At 41.1% G+C, this 20,978-nt stretch overlaps 1 protein-coding gene across 1 annotated transcript in view; it reads left to right on the top strand.

The window, feature by feature from the left end:
* Nucleotides 1-20,978, top strand: part of CHD3 (chromodomain helicase DNA binding protein 3) — an 86,700-nt gene that overhangs the window by 17,659 nt on the left and 48,063 nt on the right. The window contains exons 2-14 of the mRNA XM_063449702.1: nucleotides 4,536-4,666; nucleotides 6,420-6,584; nucleotides 6,734-6,855; nucleotides 7,118-7,350; nucleotides 7,856-7,977; nucleotides 10,683-10,806; nucleotides 11,451-11,635; nucleotides 12,515-12,745; nucleotides 14,075-14,278; nucleotides 15,988-16,193; nucleotides 16,665-16,796; nucleotides 18,040-18,139; nucleotides 18,845-19,036. Of these exons, the coding sequence (XP_063305772.1) occupies nucleotides 4,536-4,666; nucleotides 6,420-6,584; nucleotides 6,734-6,855; nucleotides 7,118-7,350; nucleotides 7,856-7,977; nucleotides 10,683-10,806; nucleotides 11,451-11,635; nucleotides 12,515-12,745; nucleotides 14,075-14,278; nucleotides 15,988-16,193; nucleotides 16,665-16,796; nucleotides 18,040-18,139; nucleotides 18,845-19,036 (2,147 nt within the window). The remainder of the gene's footprint in view (nucleotides 1-4,535; nucleotides 4,667-6,419; nucleotides 6,585-6,733; nucleotides 6,856-7,117; nucleotides 7,351-7,855; nucleotides 7,978-10,682; nucleotides 10,807-11,450; nucleotides 11,636-12,514; nucleotides 12,746-14,074; nucleotides 14,279-15,987; nucleotides 16,194-16,664; nucleotides 16,797-18,039; nucleotides 18,140-18,844; nucleotides 19,037-20,978) is intronic.

The raw sequence follows: 20,978 nt of genomic DNA, 5'->3' as shown, positions 1-20,978 counted from the left end.
TGATTTTTAACACTATAGGGTTTAGGAATACATGTTTGTGTTCTTGACCCTATAGTGTTCCTTTAACACACCCTACTTTCATATAAACATAGCTTTGAAAGTACTCCAGACACATGGTCACACTAATGAGAATCACATACTATACAAAATAAATATTTTTTTTAGATCTGTAAAAGAAACCCCAATCTTTTGTTTTTGAAGTTACAGCTTGATGCCCCTAAGAGCCTTTGTTTGAAATCTGATGGTGTTTAAAGAAAGTATCAACCGGCAGCCTTGAAAAACAGAGGTTAAACCAATACTTCATGGGCCACACACTACGATTGAGTGTGACTCCTGAATTACTTGGATCAGAGACAAGTTCCTTACTCAACCATAGACCATTTATAATCCTGCCAGAAAACCGCCTGGATGGTTTGATATGGTCACTGTTGGCTTTCACATTGTAAATATTTGGAATTGAGATAAACAGGGCAATATACTTACATTGACTCCATATTTAGTGCTTCTTGTGGTGGGCTGCAAATCTTCAAAATAAATATTAAAAAATAAGCCCTGCTCTCAAATTCCCACTACTTCAGGGCGGCAGCAATGACTATATTACACATTAGCCCCAGTACATACAATAAAAACCAAAGGTTGGTTTACATATTAGGAATGGACAGCAGATATTTGGTTGATTATGCCTTCTTCTTTGAGACTGAATTTATATTTGGAGCTAGCCAAATCATCTGCAGATATATACTTGCCAACTGTCCTGAAATTGGTGAGGCAGTCCTAATTTTGAGCTCATTTCCCTCCTCATTGGCTAGAAGCTGGCACAAGTTTTTTCCAGGACATATATTGTTGCAACTTCACTATGGAGGCCTAGATAGATGTTGTGTGCCGAGATGATACACTTTTGCCACCATCAACAGTGATACAAATTTCATCACTGGTATGTCCCCCATCTGCTTTCTCCCTTTCCATTGCATACCTAACCAATGGGACGTATGAGATTGTTAAAGGATCACTATAGGGTCAGGAACACAAAAGTATTCCTGACCCTATAGTGTTAAACCCACCATCTAGCCCCCAGGGCCCCTCATGCCTCCATAAATATAGTAAAAATCTTACTGTATTGAAGCCTGAAGCTGTAACTTTGCATGCTGTTAGACTCAGAAAAACAAGCAGTCTGCTGACATCATCAGAAGTGGCAGCCTGATCCAATCACAGTGCTTCCCTATAGAATTGGCTGAGACTGACAAAGAGGCAGATCAGGGGCAGAGCCAGCATGATTCAAGCACAGCCCTGGCCAATCAGCATATCCTCATAGAGATGAATTGAATCAATGAATCTCTATGAGGAAAGTTCAGTGTCTGCATGCAGAGGGAGGAGATACTGAATGTTTGGATGCATTTTAGGCAGCCATGACCCAGGAAGGATCTCTAACAGCCATCTGAGGAGTGGCCAGTGAAGTTATCACTAGGCTGTAATGTAAACACTGCATTTTTTCTGAGAAGACAATGTTTACAGCAAAAAGCCTGAAGATAATGATTCTACTCACCAGAACAAATTCAATAAGCTGCAGTTGTTCTGGTGACTATAATGTCCCTTTAATTATGATTATTATTTTACTTGTCTGTTAATTTCTGTCTGGTAATTTTAGTATGCTGCTTGCAGAATACTATTTTTTTCATGCCAATCTTGTATGTATGATAAGCGTGTCCTTTTTATAAAAACACAAATATAATTATTTTTAACCAAAATAGTTTTTGGGGCAGATAAGTGCATTCATGTTTATTTTTTTACGTTGCACATTTTTCAGTAGAAATCTGACAACTGTACCACAAATCTCAGAAACCTCTCCTGTGCATGAAATAGGAAGAAAATACTACAGAGCAATACTTCTAGTGAAATGTCCTCTGTTTCTTCTCGCCTGTGATGACCTCTACGAGCTGTCATTGTTATTGCCAACAGCTGATAGCAAGCCGAACCCACTAGTTACAGAACTTATATGTGCTTCCCTATGGCCCCCAGGACAGCAGCCGGGGTTCTTCCATTCTGACGCTGTTTGTCTGGAAATTATGTACCATCTATTTTGTTTGACATTTACATGCATTCCACAATCTGCTTGTTGCTAAGCAATGTATTGCTTTCTTCTTTGGCCCTGAGAAGCTTAGTGCGGTATGTTCATAGCGTTTAGTATTTATATGCTAAGTAAGAGACGTTTGCCATTTTAGACAGTGTATGAAAAGTAATTTTATTTTAGCAGTTATTCTAGCCGCCTGACCAATACCGTTTTTTGGATTGTAATGTTATTGTGCAATTCAGTTTGTTTCAGCGCATTCTATTCTGATGGCAGATTGAGGCACGGCATTGCTAAAATGACTTCCAAGGTTTTCCTCAAAGTCATAAAATAAATGAAATCTAATTTACAATGAAACTGCATATTTTGGTAAATTCAGAAGTGATATTTAGAAGCAAGTTGCCCGAGATCCCTCCATTACCCCCATCTTGTAAAACTTTATCTTTTTATTTTTTATTTTTATAATTCTTTATTTTTGGTGCATGTTACATGGTACAAGACATTCGTGCATGCCACTTACATGTGGTCAAATTTTGACTATTATACAGTTAACAGATAAACGTCTGGCATAGCATTCAGTGAATTTGCACATTTTTGTTATGAAGTTGGTCTGTGAGGTTGTAACGTGGTGACCTATATATACAGAGTTTTCCTCCATGCCATGTTTGGCGGTCTGGCCCTTGTTGTCTGTGTTTCCTATGCTGTATGTCCCCCTTGTTCTGTCTCGTGTGTGACTTGGGAGAGTCATCTATGATCTATTAGAACATGTTGTGGTATCGAGTGGGGGCTTAATTTGGGAGCCCGGGGCCATGTTGCTTACTGGTGTTCACATTACTTTTCGTGTGGGGTAGGTCATGGAGCTGATGCTCCTTGTGGTATCTTACGTGCCATCTATGGCAATCACCTGTCTGAGGAGCAGTTAGTGGGCCGTGTGGCGTTGGCTATGGTAGTGTGGGGCTGTCGGTTAAAACTTTATCCTTTTATATACCATTTGCTACAAATGTATGTAGTCACGTTTGGTTATATTATAATGAGTTGTTACAGAGTTGCTTTCAGTGCATTAATCCCTACATCTCATTCTAGTAGTCTTGTGACTTTCTTAAAATTCACTTTGTCTTCAACACTGTTTGTAGATGTATGGTACACATAAGGTCTTATTCACTTTGTTGAATACTTTATTCTTTTTGACAGCCGTTGTTTGTCAGAGTTGACTACGATTCCACCAAATAAGCCTTTCTTCACAGCTTGTTAGGCTACTTAGGACAATGACGCTTCAGTCCCCTTCAAAGTAGGCACCTTGGGACCTCACACAGTTTTTCCTCTTTAAAACACGCTGCAAAATCCTTGTGTTGGAATAACCATCAGCTTCTAGTTCTGGCATTGTCAGTCACCGATCTTTGTTGATTGCAGCCCGTAAATGTTCAACATTCTCAGGTGTTCTGCTTGTTGTAAGGCCTTCCAGAACATGGATCACTTTTGACAGATTCTCGACCATCTTTGAAGCATTTGTACCACTCTTGTATTTGCGCGGCACTCATTGCATCATGGGCAAAAGCCTTCTGAACCATCCAAATAGTTTCTGTAGAGCAATGTTCATGCTTAACGCAAAATTTCATGCAGATTCATTGTCCTATTGACTCAGTCATTTTGAATGCAACGACTACACGGTACACATGCTCACTCATCGGCGTATAGCGCCTCCTGTGACTAGTACAGTGAAGTCGACATTGTTCATACCATTCCACTTTCCTCTGTGTTTTGGAATTTGGATCTCAATACGATATTATTTACACTGGTATGAACAGCGCCTGGACCTGGTATACTCAGATGTGGGATGTAGGCAGGTGGGAGGAATGTTTCATACCTGAGCTGAGAGAGAAAACATTTATTACAGCATTTCTATATCTTTTGTTTTATGAATAAAATACATTTTATTTCTTTAAATATAGGAAGTAAAATTGTTTCAGAATTTCAAGGTGCCTAATTTTTCCCTTGATGAGGCAGTTGGAGTTTGCTTGTATATGCTCATGTTGCTTGGGCATCACGGCGTTAGCCTTTAGTGATATAACTTTTAAAGGCGGTAGAGTATTCGCATTTTATTTCTTTCTGTATCACATGGTATTTTGCTCAGTGTGCAAGGAGTGTGAGTAATATAAGGAAACATGGTGGGCCTACATGGAAATGCATTGCATTATAAAGATAGGGCATTATATAAAAACATGATGTAAGTGTGTTTGAGACGGTAGTCCTAGATGTGGTGATATTGATAATACGTTACAAACCTTGTGGAATTATAAGGTGGTGAGCAAATGTGTTGATTTATAAAGAGACTTTGTGGCATTAAAAGGAAGTGTGCTGATTACATGAAGCTTGGTGGTATAATATCAAAGAAATGGCATTATAAGGAAGTGTTGTACTATTATCCTGCTTGATGCATATTTAACTTCCTGTAATTTTTATTTATAATTAGATGATGAAGATATTTCTCCAACTCCTTCTCCACCCGAAATTGTCACCAAGAAAAAACGAGGACCTAAGAAGAAAGACAAAGATAAACCCAGACCACCAAGGGCCATTAAACCACGCAAGCGCAAGAAGGCTGTAAGTGATACCCCATGCTTTTACATAGAGTCACCATCTCCTGATGGGTACGGCAAATACCTCTACTACAAAAATACACCCTACACGCAGACACTACCTATTGCTCAATACACTACCTCGTAATAAGACACCCCAGTAGAATGTCCACAGGAAAGCATTGAGAAACTGTTTGAATGTGCGCGCGGGAACTGACGTCACTCGGGAGCGGACGTCGGTGGGGGAGGAGAGGTCACCATACTGGCACTTCCCACCACCCCAAGACATATCTCTATACTAAGACACAACATCCTTGTATACTAACATGCGTAACTTGTCTATTTCAAGACATTACTATATACTGACATACCTCATCCATGTCTGCCTTTCTGATGTGCTAATATACCCCACTCATTTATACTGTGATACTTCAACACAACATGCTAAAACAACCCACCACAATCGATACAGATGAGCATCACATCTTTATATGTCTGTGTACTGATACATTCTGTTGTGAGGCACATCAAGCATTATATTCTTATTAGAGTACTGCTTCAACCCACTGAACCCTGTTTATCTTAAAGGGACACTATAGTCACCCAGACCACTTCAGCTCAATGAAGTGGTCTGGGTGCCAGGTCCCTCAAGTTTTAACCCTTCACATGTAAACATAGCACTTTCAGAGCAACTGCTATTTTTACATAGCAGGGTTAATCCAACCTCTAGTGGCTGTCTTCCTGACAGCCGCTAGAGGCGCATCTGCGATGCTGGAATGCGAAATTCGGATTCAGCGTGCAGAATGTCCATAGGAAAGCATTGAGAAATGCTTTCCTATGGACTGTTTGAATGTGCGCGCGGGAACTGACGTCACTCGGGAGCTGACGTCGGCGGGGGAGGAGAGGTCACCAGCGCCGAGGGAGCCCAGCGCTGGCTTAATGTAAGCTGCTGAAGGGGGGGGGGGGAGCCCTAAGGGTGGGGGCACCCTAAGGCACTATAGTGTCAGGAAAACAGGTTTGTTTTCCTGACACAATAGTGATCCTTTAACACCTTTAAGGAAGAGTCATCATAACCATCAGTAAAAGGGCAATTTGCATCCATTCTATAGGAAATTAGATCAACAATTAGATAAAAATGATGAATAAGGGTGCGCCTTAAAACAAGTGAAAAATACTTATAGGAGTATTGTAGTACTCCTATAAGTATTTTTTACTTGTTTTACTGTAGTACTCCTATAAGTATTTTTCACTTGTTTTAAGGCGCACCCTTATTCTTCCTTTTTTCTTCCATACGTACTTTAAGGGGTTTAGAGGGGATTCCCCTTTCCCATAGGTGTGCTGCCTTGCTGTTATACTCCCTGTTGACTTATCAGCGCTGAACCTCCTTCCTGACCTCAATTAGATAAAAATGCTTTGAAATATATATTTTTTAAATGTAATTAAAAAGATAGAATATTTTTCAAGTACCTACTTTTGCTGCAGATTACCAAGGTTTGCAGCTTCTGTGATGAACATTTATCAAACCTTTCCATGGATCAGCAAATAATAATGCACCCATTGTTTTCAGAGATAGCCGAGAATATTGCAGTTGCATTCATAACATAAGCTTATAGCAGCTCAATCGTGGTGTCACCTGTCACTGGCTCATTGCTGCTTGCGCTAGACACAAGCCATTTGGCAATTGCTTCTCGTGTTAGACACTTGTAATGGAATCTTTGGTGTTTGCATCCTTGGCATGAGAAACATATCCTTCCTTCTTTGTATATACTTTTCCTCAGGACAGTGATGATGAGATTCGCTGGGAGGAATGTCTTAGAGACCAGGGCTCTCATGACAGTGACCAAGAACTCGGAGGTAAAAAGAGAAAGAAAAAACACAAAGAAAAAAAAGAGAAGAAAACCAAGAAAAGGAAAAAGGATGAAGAGACAGTAGAAGTGCGCAAGGTTGGTTCCCGACATCCTTCGAATTACTCGGAAAACAGGCTAGGCAGAAAAGGAAAATGAGAAAGTAGTTTTGTGAAAGAGAAGGCAGAGGGTTCCATGGTGTTAGATCACAGATTAATGGGATTGACCATCTTGGTTTAATCTCGCAGGTGGAGCAGAAGTCCTCAGCAATGATGCTGTCTAGCTGGGGCTTAGAAGATGTAGATCACGTCTTCACAGACGAAGATTACCACACGCTCACAAACTACAAGGCGTTCAGCCAGTTTATGAGGTGAGTTTTTAACCCACGTGCCCTCTCTGTTGTACGTTACACAGTGTGGAACTGTAAAGCCACCTTTTTCTTGAGTCTTTTCTTCACCGTTCATGTGATGACCTTCTATCTGTGTCTCCAGAATATCATGGACAAGAGGAACCGATTCAGTGGCCATTTGTGTCTCCAAGACAAACAGGCTCCATCGGCCTTCCATCTGTGTCTCTTTGAAGGGTAAAGACAAGTTAGCGTTCAATGATAACATGTCCAGTCTTTCCTTTAGGCCTCTTATTGCAAAGAAGAATCCTAAAATCCCTATGTCCAAGATGATGACGATTCTTGGCGCCAAGTGGAGGGAATTCAGTGCCAATAACCCTTTCAAATCCTCACCGGCAGCAGTGGCCGCAGTGGCGGCAGCAGCTGCAGCAGCGGTGGCTGAACAAGTGACCCTTCCTTCATCGACCAGTGTATCTCAGCCAGTGCCAATGCGAAGAGCTAAGACCAAGGAGGGCAAAGGTAAGACTTGAGGAGCTTCACCCATCTAAGGAATTCAGGCATGACTTAAGGTCTCCAGTGAGGTTATCACAGTGTAAAAGTAATCCTAAAGACCAAATTGTTGTGATTTGGAAACCAAACTGTAAACTTTAGGTTCCAGTAGCTCACCTGGAAAAAACTCTCCAACATGCACATAGTACACAGTGTGGCTATTTCAGTCAGAATTTTGCATTTTGATTTGTATATTTTATTTGTATGGAGATAATCTTTAATATTGTTGTGTAAGCTCTCTTTAATGTTTTTTAGAAAAACTTTTAAAATTATGCAATATTATAGGGAAAAAATAATAATTACATTTTGATATATTGATATATTTTTATATTTTGAAAAATCATTTTAAAAGTTTATCTTCAAAATTATTATATCATTTGGAAAGCTAATATTAAATTGAGGCCTTAGTCGTCTTTACAGTATTAATGTGGCTAGTTTATGAACTGTCTTAATTAGCTCTTCAAATCGATCTTAGGCCCAGGCCATAAGAAGCAAAACAAAGGCCCACGAGCTCCGGAACCAAAGAAGACAGGCAAAAAGAAAATGGCGCCTCTGAAGATTAGACTGGGAGGGGTTAAACGCAAAGCTACTAGTTCAGTAAGTATCCTGGGCACTACTTATTCATACATTCACCTTTAGATCTATACTATTAAGAAAAGGTCTCAAAGTTAACTTATCCCTGAGCCACTAGCCAAGTCATCTTTACAGATCCATACACTGAGATGCACACACAGATACACACTCCCAAGCGCATATACAGTGTTGTGTGTGGGTTATCCGAATGATTGAAGTTCCGGCCCAAGACTGCAAAATGATGGAATTTTAGTGATGAAGCAGACAGGAACACTGCTCTTCAAACATAATAAATAAGAGGCCAAATAAGAGGCTAATCACAGCCTTGTTGCGGAACAGGCAACTGACAATCCTTCATATTGGGGCTTTAGACCCTGCCAAAGATAGTTGTATTGCAGCATTCATTGAAAAGTAACAAGCAGTGTCTCTGCAAACATTGGTTTGGTACAATGGTTTCCTGGTATTTATTAATTGTTGATTGATCACACATTTTATAAATATGCCTTAAAAACATTTGGTAACTTGATATAACTTGAGAGAGGGGAACAGTTCAGGAGAGGACATGTAAATTAGGTTATCACTAACATTATGATAGTTTTTTTTTTTTCAATCTGTTGAATATGTCCCTTACTACTGAAATAAACTCTTTAGGACTAGTGAAATATCCTGCCTCAATATTTAGTTGTCACGGTTATCTTGCAAAGTGGAGCTGTTCTGTTTTTGGCTTGACCTTTCCATCTATTAGATTATCGTATCCAACAAATATTGCTATCAAGGGATGTGACCTGGAAACATGTTCTGGAATCTACCTTACATTTTCCAGAATTCCATACCAGAGGGATCAGCAGTATGGTTCTTTACAAAGACCTGATCACCTTTCTGGGTAATAGTATTTATCTGTTTTACAAAGTCTCATAATGGGGCCAGTAAAGAAAGAGGGAATGAATTCAGCAAATTCACACAGAGGAGCAGAAATACAGGAATACACAGAAATCCCCAAATGTAGCAATATTGAAAGTAAGTATGTGATTTATCACAGTGTAATTGTGCTGCGTATGTCGTTTAAATCTGCATCATTTGAGAGAACACTGGATTCTAGTTTTTCACATAAAATCTAACACACTCATTACTGTTAAACTTGTACCACAAGCTCCAGACATGTAGCGTTATTTCTCATTGTGGTTGCGTTTTATTGTATATATGACTTCATTATCTCTGTCTGGTTATGACTAATTAAAGGGACACTCCAGGCACCCAGACCACTTCTGTTCATTGGAGTGGTCTGGGTGCCAACTCCCACTACTCTTAACCCCGCAAGTGTAATTATTGCAGTTTTTTATAAACTGCAATAATAACCTTGCAGGGTTAACTCCACCTCTAGGTCACTTCCTCCTTCATAGCACAGATTATCTGTGCTAGAGCGTCGCTGGACGTCCTCACGCTGTGTGAGGACCTCCAGCGTCTCTCATTTCCTCATAGGAAAGCATTGAAAATCTTTTTCAATGCTTTCCTATGGGGAGTGCTAATGCGCACGCGCATGCGCATTAGGTCTCCTCGGCTGGTGGGCGGGATCAGTCTCGCCCACCAGCCGACGGAGACAGTAGGAGGAGCGGCGCGGAGGAGGAGACAGCGACGAGGGACATCGTCGCTGCCTCGGGTAAGTGACTGAAGGGGTTTTCACCCCTTCAGTAACCGGGGATTGGGGGGTGAGAAGGAGAGGGTACCTCCAGTGCCAGGAAAACGGATTGTTTTCCTCCCACTGTAGTTTTCCTTTAATGAATAAAAGAAAAAGGATCGTGGACATAATTAACAGGGTTATTCACTAAACTGACTAAGAATTCATGGCTAACCTAAAGGAAAACTCCAGTGCCAGGAAAACAATCTGTTTTCCTGGCACTGGAGGTACCCTCTCCCTCTCACCCCCCAATCCCCAGTTACTGAAGGGGTGAAAACCCCTTCAGTCACTTACCCGCATGCACATTAGCACTCCCCATAGGAAAGCATTGAAAAAGATTTTCAATGCTTTCCTATGAGGAAATGAGCGACGCTGGAGGTCCTCACGCAGCGTGAGGACGTCCAGCGACACTCTAGCACAGATAATCTGTGCTATAGTGCAGGAAGTTCCCTCTAGTGGCTGTCTAGTAGACAGCCACTAGAGGTGGAGTTAACCCTGCAAGGTAATTATTGCAGTTTATAAAAAACTGCAATAATTACACTTGCAGGGTTAAGAGTAGTGGGAGTTGGCACCCAGACCACTCCAATGGGCAGAAGTGGTCTGGGTGCCTGAAGTGTCCCTTTAAGGTGAATTTCATATTTAAGCTCAAAATACCCGAACTGGAAAAATTGTCTTTCCATTTAGCTACTCTGGTCTTAAATTTGAAAATCTCTTTGAATTCTCCTCGAATTCTCACTTTGGCGAATAACCCAGGAAGATGGCCTTTGCAAATGTCAGCGCCATGGATCAGTTGTGGCACAAGACCCTCTAAAAATTCTGTAAGAAGAATGTTTGTATTGCAGCTCCGTTTCAGCAGGTTAATGTTCATTTGTATTTATTAGGCTGTAATGGTACAGCCGGAAACCATTTTCAATCCATAACATAAGACAGTGAAACATTTTCGTGATTTGAATATGGTGTAAGTCACATAAGAAAAATAAATGTGGTGATATGTTCTGACTTTGCCCAGTTGCATTGTTTTATGGAGTTTACTAACATATTGTAATTGTTTCAGAGTGAGGAGCTTGGAGAGGCATCAGACATGGAGAACTCAAGCGTACACAGTTCTTCTGCTCCTTCTGATAGCTCCGGAAGGATAAAGAGGAAAAGAGGAAGACCGGCAGGGAAAAAGAAAAAGGGTCAGTGGAGTTAGAGTGGAGTTAGCTGAAATGGTTTGGAGATTTTAATATGAACAAACATGGATGAAAACTAAACATGAAAGTTATGGAGATATCATCATATTGAGTATAGCAGACTAGTACAATCAATATGTTCAGATTGATTTCAGAACACCTTCTGTGATTCCCCTGCTGATAGGAAGACAAAACGAGATCACACTGAGGTCCAACCAAAATATGAGGAAATAGTGACTGAGAGAATAAAGACAATTGAACGTGGGATCACTTGCCTATTTACATAGTAGTGAAACTTATAGTAAATACGAGCAGTTGTCCTGTTCAGCAAGGCTGAAAAGAGACATGTCCATCAAGGTCAGGCTTTCTCACATCAGTTCTGTTATGATGACATTCTTAGTACGATTTGACAACCTTTTCATTATAAACAAGGAGTACTTTGCACTAGTCTTGCTGTTTGTGAAATTTACATGTTATGGATAATGTAATTGGGAGGCCATGTTTCAAAATGAGTGTTTTTAGGAAAATGCTGTGTACGGTGCCTTGAAAGCTGGCACTCTGATCCTATCACATCTGTCATCTTTAGTCAGGAAAAACACAGAATAAGTTTATTTTTGTTTTTTTAATTTCTCACTGTTTTTCCTCTACAGCTGTCATAGAGGAAGGTGTGTCGGCTGGGGAGGGCTACGAGACAGACCATCAGGATTACTGTGAGGTCTGCCAGCAGGGTGGTGAGATTATTCTGTGTGACACCTGTCCACGAGCCTATCACCTGGTGTGCCTGGAGCCAGAACTGGAGCGTGCTCCCCAGGGCAAGTGGAGCTGCCCACACTGTGTAAGTGGATATTGCCGTTATATGGAAAATATGACTGATTGATGACAGTGGTAGTGCATGCTATCTGGGAACTGTGAGACTAGTGGGAATCCAACTCCCTGCAGCTGCTCCCCTACTAAGCCAATGGTATAGTGCCTTTTAATGGATTGGGGTGCTTAAAGGACCACTATAGTGCCAGGAACACAAACTCGTTTTCCTGGCACTATAGTGCCCTGAGGGTGCCCCCACCCTCAGGGTCCCACTCCCGTGGCGCTGAAGGGGGAGGAAGGGGTTAATCCCTTACCTTTTCTCCATGGCCGGGCTCCCTCGGCGCTAGGACTCTCCTCCATCTTCTGATGTCATTGGCTGAATGCGCATGCGCGTCAAGAGCCGCGCGCGCATTCAGCCAGTCTCATAGGAAAGCATTCTCAATGCTTTCCTATGGACGCTGGCGTCTTCTCACTGTGAAAATCACAGTGAGAAGCGCGGAAGCGCCTCTAGCGGCTGTCAATGAGACAGCCACTAGAGGCTGGATTAACCCATAGGTAAACATAGCAGTTTCTCTGAAACTGCTATGTTTACAGCAGAAACGGTTAATCCTAGATAGACCTGGCACCCAGACCACTTCATTAAGCTGAAGTGGTCTGGGTGCCTATAGTGGTCCTTTAATGTGATGAGAGGATGGCATTGACATGGGGAAAGGAAATGGTAAATCAGAAAAATAGTGATTTGGAGTCAGGAAGAGGAAAAGTAAATTGGGGAAGAGGGTGAGACACTCACATGGGAAGACTGATTGAGATGGCAAGTGACATAGGAGAGCTATTAACATGTGGATAGTAGGTGGCAGTGACACAGTGGGAAGTCATGTTGCATTTTAAAGTGTCTGTTTTTTGTGGACAGGAGAAGGAGGGAGTGCAGTGGGAGGCCAAGGAGCTGGAAGAGGAGGAACTGGAGGAAGGGCGGAAAGAACGGAGGGAGGAGGAAGATGACCACATGGAGTTCTGCCGTGTCTGTAAGGATGGAGGAGAATTGCTGTGCTGTGATGCCTGTGTATCATCCTACCACATCCACTGCCTGAACCCTCCGCTGCCGGATATCCCACACGGAGAGTGGCTCTGCCCACGCTGCACGGTGAGTGGTGGAGGGAATGCACAGTATGGTAAAGGGGAAAGCCCTGGGAATGTAAATTGGAATGTGGAAAGAGATAAGATATAGCCAGAGAATGGGATGGGGTCAGGCTACTGGTAAATGAGAGAAATCAAGGTGCAGAGTAAAGATTTACCATTCTGAGACAGAAAGGAAACTTCCTGGAAAAATTATCCAACTCCACTTCAATCTCTGCCATTTTGGCCATAAGTCTGCAATTATATGGTAAATTCCCAGCAGTTCACAGTTTAGTGAATAACTGAAAGATTCAGCCATGGATTATGTGGAAACAAGCCGTCTGTTTACTCTGGGATTCCTCTGTCCATTTAAAGATCCGAGGAGTGATTTGCAATGATTTACAACAATCGTCTAATTTTCTATTATTGTTTTTAAAAGGTTTATTAGAACAAATGCTCCTTAAATTCTATTTTTTTTACATGATGGATATTGATTTTTTATTTTTATTTAGAATATTTTACTTTTTATCTTGCTTAGTCAGGCTGTACTGTTATCTGACAAACTACTGCTAATCCTAACTTGCTGCTGTTGCAGTTTCACACAGAGCCATCACGGCTGACCAACTGCTACTCATCCTTGTTGCAGTTTCACACAGATCAATCACGACTGACCAACTGTTGCTAATCCTAACTTGCTGCTGTTGCAGTTTCACACAGAGCCATCACGGCTGACCAACTGCTGCTCATCCTAACTTGTTGCAGTTTCACACAGATCAATGACGACTGACCAACTGCTGCTCATCCTAACTTTTTGCTGTTGCAGTTTCACACAGATCAATCACGACTGACCCAACTGCTGCTCATCCTAACTTGTTGCTGTTGCAGTTTCACACAGAGCAATCACGACTGACCAACTGCTGCTCATCCTAACTTGTTGCTGTGCAGTTTCACACAGAGCAATCACGGCTGACCATCGGCTGCTCATCCTAACTTGTTGCTGTTGCAGTTTCACACAGAGCAAAAAAGTAAAATCTTCTCCCAAAAAATCAATGTGCATCATTTACAAAAAAAATATTTTAAGTTTCAATGAATGTAATACATTTTTACCAAATGACAAGTGGAAATTTGATGACAGCTTTCCTTTAATAGCTAGATTTTTTTTACTGCACGGAATACCACGTGTCTATTATTCCAGCTGTGAGAGATCTATAAATATATGGATACATGTAACCAAGCGTTAACTTTCCCATCACTCAAGCTCATAGGAAAATGATGTTTTCAACAGTGAAAGCAATTTCCATTTAAAATGGCTAGTGTTCACAAAAATAGTTCTAATTGATTTTATTTCTCTCCTCAGTGTCCTCGGCTAAAAGGCCGGGTCCAGAAGATCCTGCACTGGCGCTGGGGTGTGCCTCCTGAAGGAATAATGCTTCCACGACCCCTTAATGCCTCCTCCAATGAAGAGCAGCCACAGGCCACACAGGGGAGGTCAGAGAGGGAATTCTTTGTGAAATGGGCCGGAATGTCATACTGGCACTGCAGCTGGATCACAGAGTTACAGGTCTGTGTGTCTGTGCATTGAGAGTTCCTTTTTCTTTTACATATTTAAATGGGATCACTGCCATGTTTTTGTGTTAACCAAACTGCAAATAAGTACGTATATAAAATGATATGCATGTGTAAAGAATCTCGGATGTGTTTGAAGCTGTCAGCATTGACAAGCACCAGCAATGGATAATTTATTGTCCTATGCATTGCATTGTGGGATTGTGGATAACTGCACTACAAATGTGCAGCCAAGCCAATCACAGGCAAAAAAAAGCGAAAATAAAGATCCAAAATATCTTTTAACATTCTAATAAAACTGTCATCAAATGTGATGACAAGGTCCTCGTAAAATACGTTATAAAATATTACGTCACCCTTATATTAGCCAAATGTTGGAGTGAGTTATATATCCCAAAACATCTCACACCAGCATTCTGACCTCAAGGGTCAAGAACTGTGCATTGTGGGAAATCATAGGGTCATGCACGCCATCCGCATTGGACTAGATGTGATCAATATCTCAAGCATACTTGGAAGGAATTCAAAAAAGTGTCCCTAACAGGGAACTACTGTAGTCATTGTAAAGGGGGAGCAGTTAACATGAAAAACAGTGGAATGTACGGGAACAGGCCTTTGTTTTCCTCTGTGATTTAGAATTTCACAGTATTTCTCTTTCTCCACCGTGTGAAAACTGTAGATAACCTGTCTGCTCGGATTCATGCAACAGAAAGAATAGTAATAAGTGATTAGGAAAAAAAAAATCCTACACCCCTTGAGGATTAAATTCATTCTCTTCTGTCATCGCAGTCCGGTCCATGCTAAGTATGGGCCAGCCAGGAGAGCCCTGTGGATTTAGCATCACTAGCTCCATAGTGCCCTGTGTTTTCTGACCGAGTGACATAAGTTCAGAGGATTCTGTGATCAGGAGAAAAGAGCGCACGCTGAGCACAATGTTTTTCGGAGCTGTTTGAAATGATGAGAGCTTTGTGGGAACCCAGTGCTGAGAAGGATTATAAGCTGTGATACAAAGATATATCTGAAGTTGCGGCCAAGGGAAATGATTTTAAAAAAATATCATCAATTATGGACGGAGTCAAAAAAACCCTGTAATACGTATACCTAAAATAAGAAGTATGGAAGTGCAGAGGTTTGGATTGGATTGTAAAGACTAACAGCCGTTCCTGCAGCCACTAGCTGAATGACAAATGACTGTCACCATAATCAGGGGCGATGTTTATTGCAGTGATAATATTTCGATCTCAGGACATACTTGGAAACTAGCAACAAGCTAAACGTGCCATTTCTTGTAAAAGATTTTACCATTCTCATTTTAAAACCAAATTGCATCTGAAACTGTTGACTGCTGCGTTTTCTGGTACTTTAGTTCATGTATTTCAGCATTGCTAAGTACCGGGGAAACAGTAAGATTCTAGGGCTTTATGTTTAGTTTTCTTTATGACGTATCTTTATTTACACTTCTTGGTCTGTGAGTCTATATGAATGTTTATATGTCAATACAGATCATGACAATACATGTTTCTAGTCCAGTCTTCATGTTTAACTTCTTTTAATGCTTTTCTTTAGTTCAATCTCTGCCCTCTCTGTCAGTCTACAGGTTTCTCTTCACTTCACTTCCACTCCAATATCCGCATGTTGCCTATTCAACTTTCTTCGATTCATTGCTTTCACCCGACTCATTTTACTCGCTTTCCCTCGTTCTAGCTGGAGATCTTCCACACAGTCATGTACCGGAATTTCCAGCGAAAAAATGACATGGACGAGCCTCCCCCATTTGATTATGGTTCTGGTGAGGATGAGGGGAAGAGCGAAAAGAGTAAGGACGCAGAATATTCTGACTTGGAGGAGAAATTCTACAGATATGGAATTAAACCTGAGTGGATGTCCATCCAAAGGATCATCAATCACAGGTCTCAGTTATAGATTAGCAGCATTTTGTTGTTGTCCGGAATTCACCTAGCCTCAGTCCATTAGGATGGATAAGAGACCGTAGAGATAGAAATGAGCAATTGCATCTTGTAAACAAGTTGTGATTTTACGTATAAGTGTATCCATGCTTTAAAGAGGGAACGATGCTAAAGACAGATTTTTTTTAAAATGAGGTCTGGGCATACTGCCACACCAATACATCCTATTTATTCGGATTCAGTTTTATAGATTGTATATTGAAGATTAGGTGTGAAACAGATTTCCTAATGTGGAATATGTAGCCTATGGGCAGGCGTTAAGTGATCTGTTTTCGATTCATATCCATGTTCTCCGGTGTAAATAAGATAGGCGTTTATAGATGTAATTTTTAGGTAAAAGTCAGTGAGGGGAACTCTGGTGTGTGGGGCATGATTGGAGACCGACATCTGCTTTTTCTTTTATGCTCACCGTAGCATGGACAAAAGGGGTTGTTATCACTACCTGATTAAATGGAGAGACCTGGCTTATGACCAGTCCACATGGGAAGAGGATGACATGAAACTGCCGGATTACGACTACCACAAACAGATGTACTGGAGGCACAGGTAACGTGTGAATATTTCAATTTCAATCAGTTAATTTCTAATTAGAGAGGAAAGTCAGCACCATTCTGAGATCTAAGTCTCAGTGCCTAAATAATGATCAGGTTTACTCAAATTGAGTAGATCAGGGAAGATTTCAATCACTTTGCACTGCCTAGCTTGGATCAGTAGTTCATGGTATCCCCACAAAGGTTTTTCTCCAATGAGTTTATTAGAGCTATTAAAGCCAACTTGTCCTGAACTTGATAGCCAGGAATCTATTTACACTATGTAGCATGGTTTATTCAAAGTCCACGTGTGCACCGGATTTACAAAATTCTGTTAAAATTTATTCTCATATGTACTACAGGTTAATCGTTTTTCGAAGTTATAGATATCCACAATATTTGTCTGCTGGCAGCAAAAAACGGGCTGCTGGCAAATGGTAAAAAGTATGTTATGTTAATAAAAATATAAATTAATTAATATTATTCGAATGTATTAAAATGTTTCCATTGTGGAGTATATCGGGCTCCTATATGGAGTTCACCCTTTCTCCCCAGAACGTAGCTATCAAAGTGATGGTAATGACAGCTTTTTTTTTTTTTTAATTATACCCTTTATTAGAATCGGCAGCAGTCTGCATTAAAAATTGTCCCCAGTTATAACTATTTGGTTTTTATTTCCACAATTCGGTTCTGGATTTCAGACGTTCAGTTGTACCAAAACAAGCGGAAATTCTGTCAATATTCTAACTCAGAGGCTATATTGCAAAATCTGGACATTTGTAAATCCTTAGTGGAATAAACCCATTTGTGTCCTGCCTTTGAAAAGTATAGATATAAATATAAAGATGAAATAGATAGAAATATATAGATAGTGACTGAAAGATAAAATGTAATATAAAAATATTATTAAATATAAAATCTCATGATTTAAAATGAAAATGATTTATTAAAAAAACACCCAACAAATAGTAATCAATACACCATATAGCCCCGTCTGTGAGCACAGTTCTGCATACCTTCATAGGAGAGACAAGCAGCAATAGACTGCAACCACATGGCAATAAAAGGCCAGACCCATCAGGATCAGAACAGCTAAATATTCTGGAAAACTGTTCTGGCCTATGTTAATGGTGTGTTCTGTGTATTTGCAGTTATTTTACACTTTTTATATTCTGTCTCATGTGTTTATGTTGCTAAACCAATCCCCAACCTCTGCCAACTACCTCCTAATTTCTCATTGTCACAATGCTCTCTTGCAGGGAACTGGTAATGGGAGACAGTACAAGCTGCCCTCCTAAATACAAGAGACATCACAAAGAATCCTACTTGGAAGAAGTACCCAACACCCCAATCAATGATGTGAGTTCCCCTAACATCATCACAGAATACATAACTGGAAAATTGTTACCTAATACTGCGCACAGGTCATGTTTCAATAAGAGAAGACCCCCTACTTTATTTTCTTTTAACCTTTAGCCGCAGCTTATAAACACCACATTTACCCATAGCTTTATTAGAGAGAAAGGCACACGTCACAGCTCATTCACAGATGGGAATCCCAATATTAATGTTGACACTTATTAAAAAGTAATTTTAAGCACTAGACTCAGCCAATTACAGCAGTGGAGTCAGTTTGCTCGAGGCACACCTCGAGGTGGCTTGAGGCACACTGATTAAAACCACTACACTAGGCAACATCCATACCCAGAGACTAGACTCAGCGGCTTGATAACCTCTATGTAGGTCATGCAATATGAATAGAGGCTAGAACAGGGATAGGCAACCTTCGGCACTCCAGATGTTTTGGACTACATAATGCTCTGACACCCATAGTGCTGGCAAAGCATCATGGGAGGTGTATTCAAAGGCAAGGTCATCATCCTATGTTCAGTCCAGCTTGGTATTGGTGGTCAGTCTAGACACGCAGGATCCATAAATCAAACACAGCTGTGCATGCGTTGAGTGAGCTGAACACTGTGTGCACTGTATCTTTGCTGTGTGAGGGCAATTAATACTGTCTCCTATTATGTTATATAGGAAATGTAACATCCTTTTTCTTGGCAGCCTACAGTGAAATACGAAACACAGCCCGAGTTTGTGACCTCTACAGGTGGAACTCTACACATGTATCAGCTGGAGGGACTCAACTGGCTGCGATTCTCATGGGCGCAGGGCACGGATACCATTTTGGCAGATGAAATGGGACTTGGGAAAACTATTCAGACCATTGTGTTCCTGTACTCTCTGTATAAAGAGGTTAGAGGACAGGGAATTAATGAGAGATAGAGCAACGCATGAAGCCTGGGGAAAAGATGGAGGAATGAAAGATCAGGCTTGGGTGAGATACATAGATGTGGGTCCAGCAATGAGGGATGGGCAGGAGATCAGATGGATTGAATGGATACTAAAGAACTGAGCTGGAGAAATGGAAAGAAGTCAGCATGAGAATAATTGTTATTTTTGTCCTGCCTGCTGTCCTTTTAAACATGACTTCATTGTCTGTGCTTGGCCGCTGCTGCTTGGACATTTCGGCATCATATTGCATCCTTTTGTAATTCTTTATTTTTGTAGTGCAGTGCAAATTACAGCGTCAGTAAGAGGTCACAGTAGTGCCTGAGGAACTGCACAATTTTAAAGTTAACAGTAATAGACGTTGCTTATATATCAGATTAACAAGAAAAACAGAGCGTGGTAGTAGATATAGAATGCATGATAGTAATAAGGTTAATATAAGCTCTGTGCAAGTAGGTGATAACGGTGACAATATTGCATGGGAGTAAAGGTGCAGTGAGAGGGTGCCAGATAAACAAGCCAAGTAAGCAACCTCCTGTCAGCCTAGGGCCTCCGGGCGTACTACACAGTCCAGCGTAGTGGTCACATGCTGGTTAGACTGGTACGTGAGCAGAAAGAAGTTTCATCCTGTCTTTGGATCTCACTTGTCGGTCTTGCTGGTAATCTGTTAATTGAGCAAACTTGCTCATCTAGTTTCTTTTTCTTCAAATATTGTTGTGCCTAATTCTCTCATGAAGCCATTCTCTCCCCATACCACTTTCTGTCTCTGTCCAGAATCTATAGACATTTTATTCTTCCCCCATACCACTCTCTGTCTCTGTCCTGAATCTATAGACATTTTATTCTCCCCCATACAACTCTCTGTCCTGAATCTATAGACATTTTATTCTCCCCCCATACCACTCTCTGTCTCTGTCCATAATCTATAGACAGTTTATTCTCCCCCCATACCACTCTCTGTCTCTGTCCAGAATCTATAGACATTTTATTCTCCCCCCCATACCACTCTCTGTCCATAATCTATAGACATTATATTCTCCCCCCATACCACTCTCTGTCCTGAATCTATAGACATTTTATTCTCCCCCATACCACTCTCTGTCTATAATCTATAGACAGTATATTCTCCCCCCATACCACTCTCTGTCCTGAATCTATATACATTTTATTCTCCCCCCATACCACTCTCTGTCTCTGTCCAGAATCTATAGACAGTTTATTCTCCACCCATACCACTCTCTGTCCTGAATCTATAGACATTTTATTCTCCCCCATACCACTCTCTGTCCTGAATCTATAGACATTTTATTCTCCCCCCATACCACTCTCTGTCTATAATCTCCCCCCATACAACTCTATGTCTATAATCTTTATTCTCCCCCCATACCACTCTCTGTCCTGAATCTATAGACATTTTATTCTCCCCCCATACAACTCTCTGTCTCTGTCCAGAATCTATAGACAGTTTATTCTCCCCCCATACCACTCTCTGTCCTGAATCTATAGACACTTTATTCTCCCCCCATACCACTCTCTGTCCTGAATCTATAGACATTTTATTCTCCCCCCATACAACTCTCTGTCTCTGTCCAGAATCTATAGACAGTTTATTCTCCCCCCATACCACTCTCTGTCCTGAATCTATAGACATTTTATTCTCCCCCCCCCCCATACCACTCTCTGTCTCTGTCCTGAATTTATAGACATTTTATTCTCCCCCCATTCCACTCTCTGTCCTGAATCTATAGACATTTTATTCTCCCCCATACCACTCTCTGTCCTAAATCTATAGACATTTTATTCTTCCCCCATGTCAGGGTACCTGTGGTCTCTACCTCCGAAAGAGGTAGAGACTTAGCAGTTCCTTCATCCGGACGGTCTGATGGCTTCCTTCCTCGCGGTCTAT

Source organism: Pelobates fuscus, chromosome 3, assembly GCF_036172605.1.
Source record: "Pelobates fuscus isolate aPelFus1 chromosome 3, aPelFus1.pri, whole genome shotgun sequence".
NCBI classification, from domain to species: Eukaryota; Metazoa; Chordata; class Amphibia; order Anura; family Pelobatidae; genus Pelobates; species Pelobates fuscus.
The sequence above is the reverse complement of the archived record's forward strand: the minus strand, read 5'-3'. Positions and strand labels throughout refer to the sequence as shown.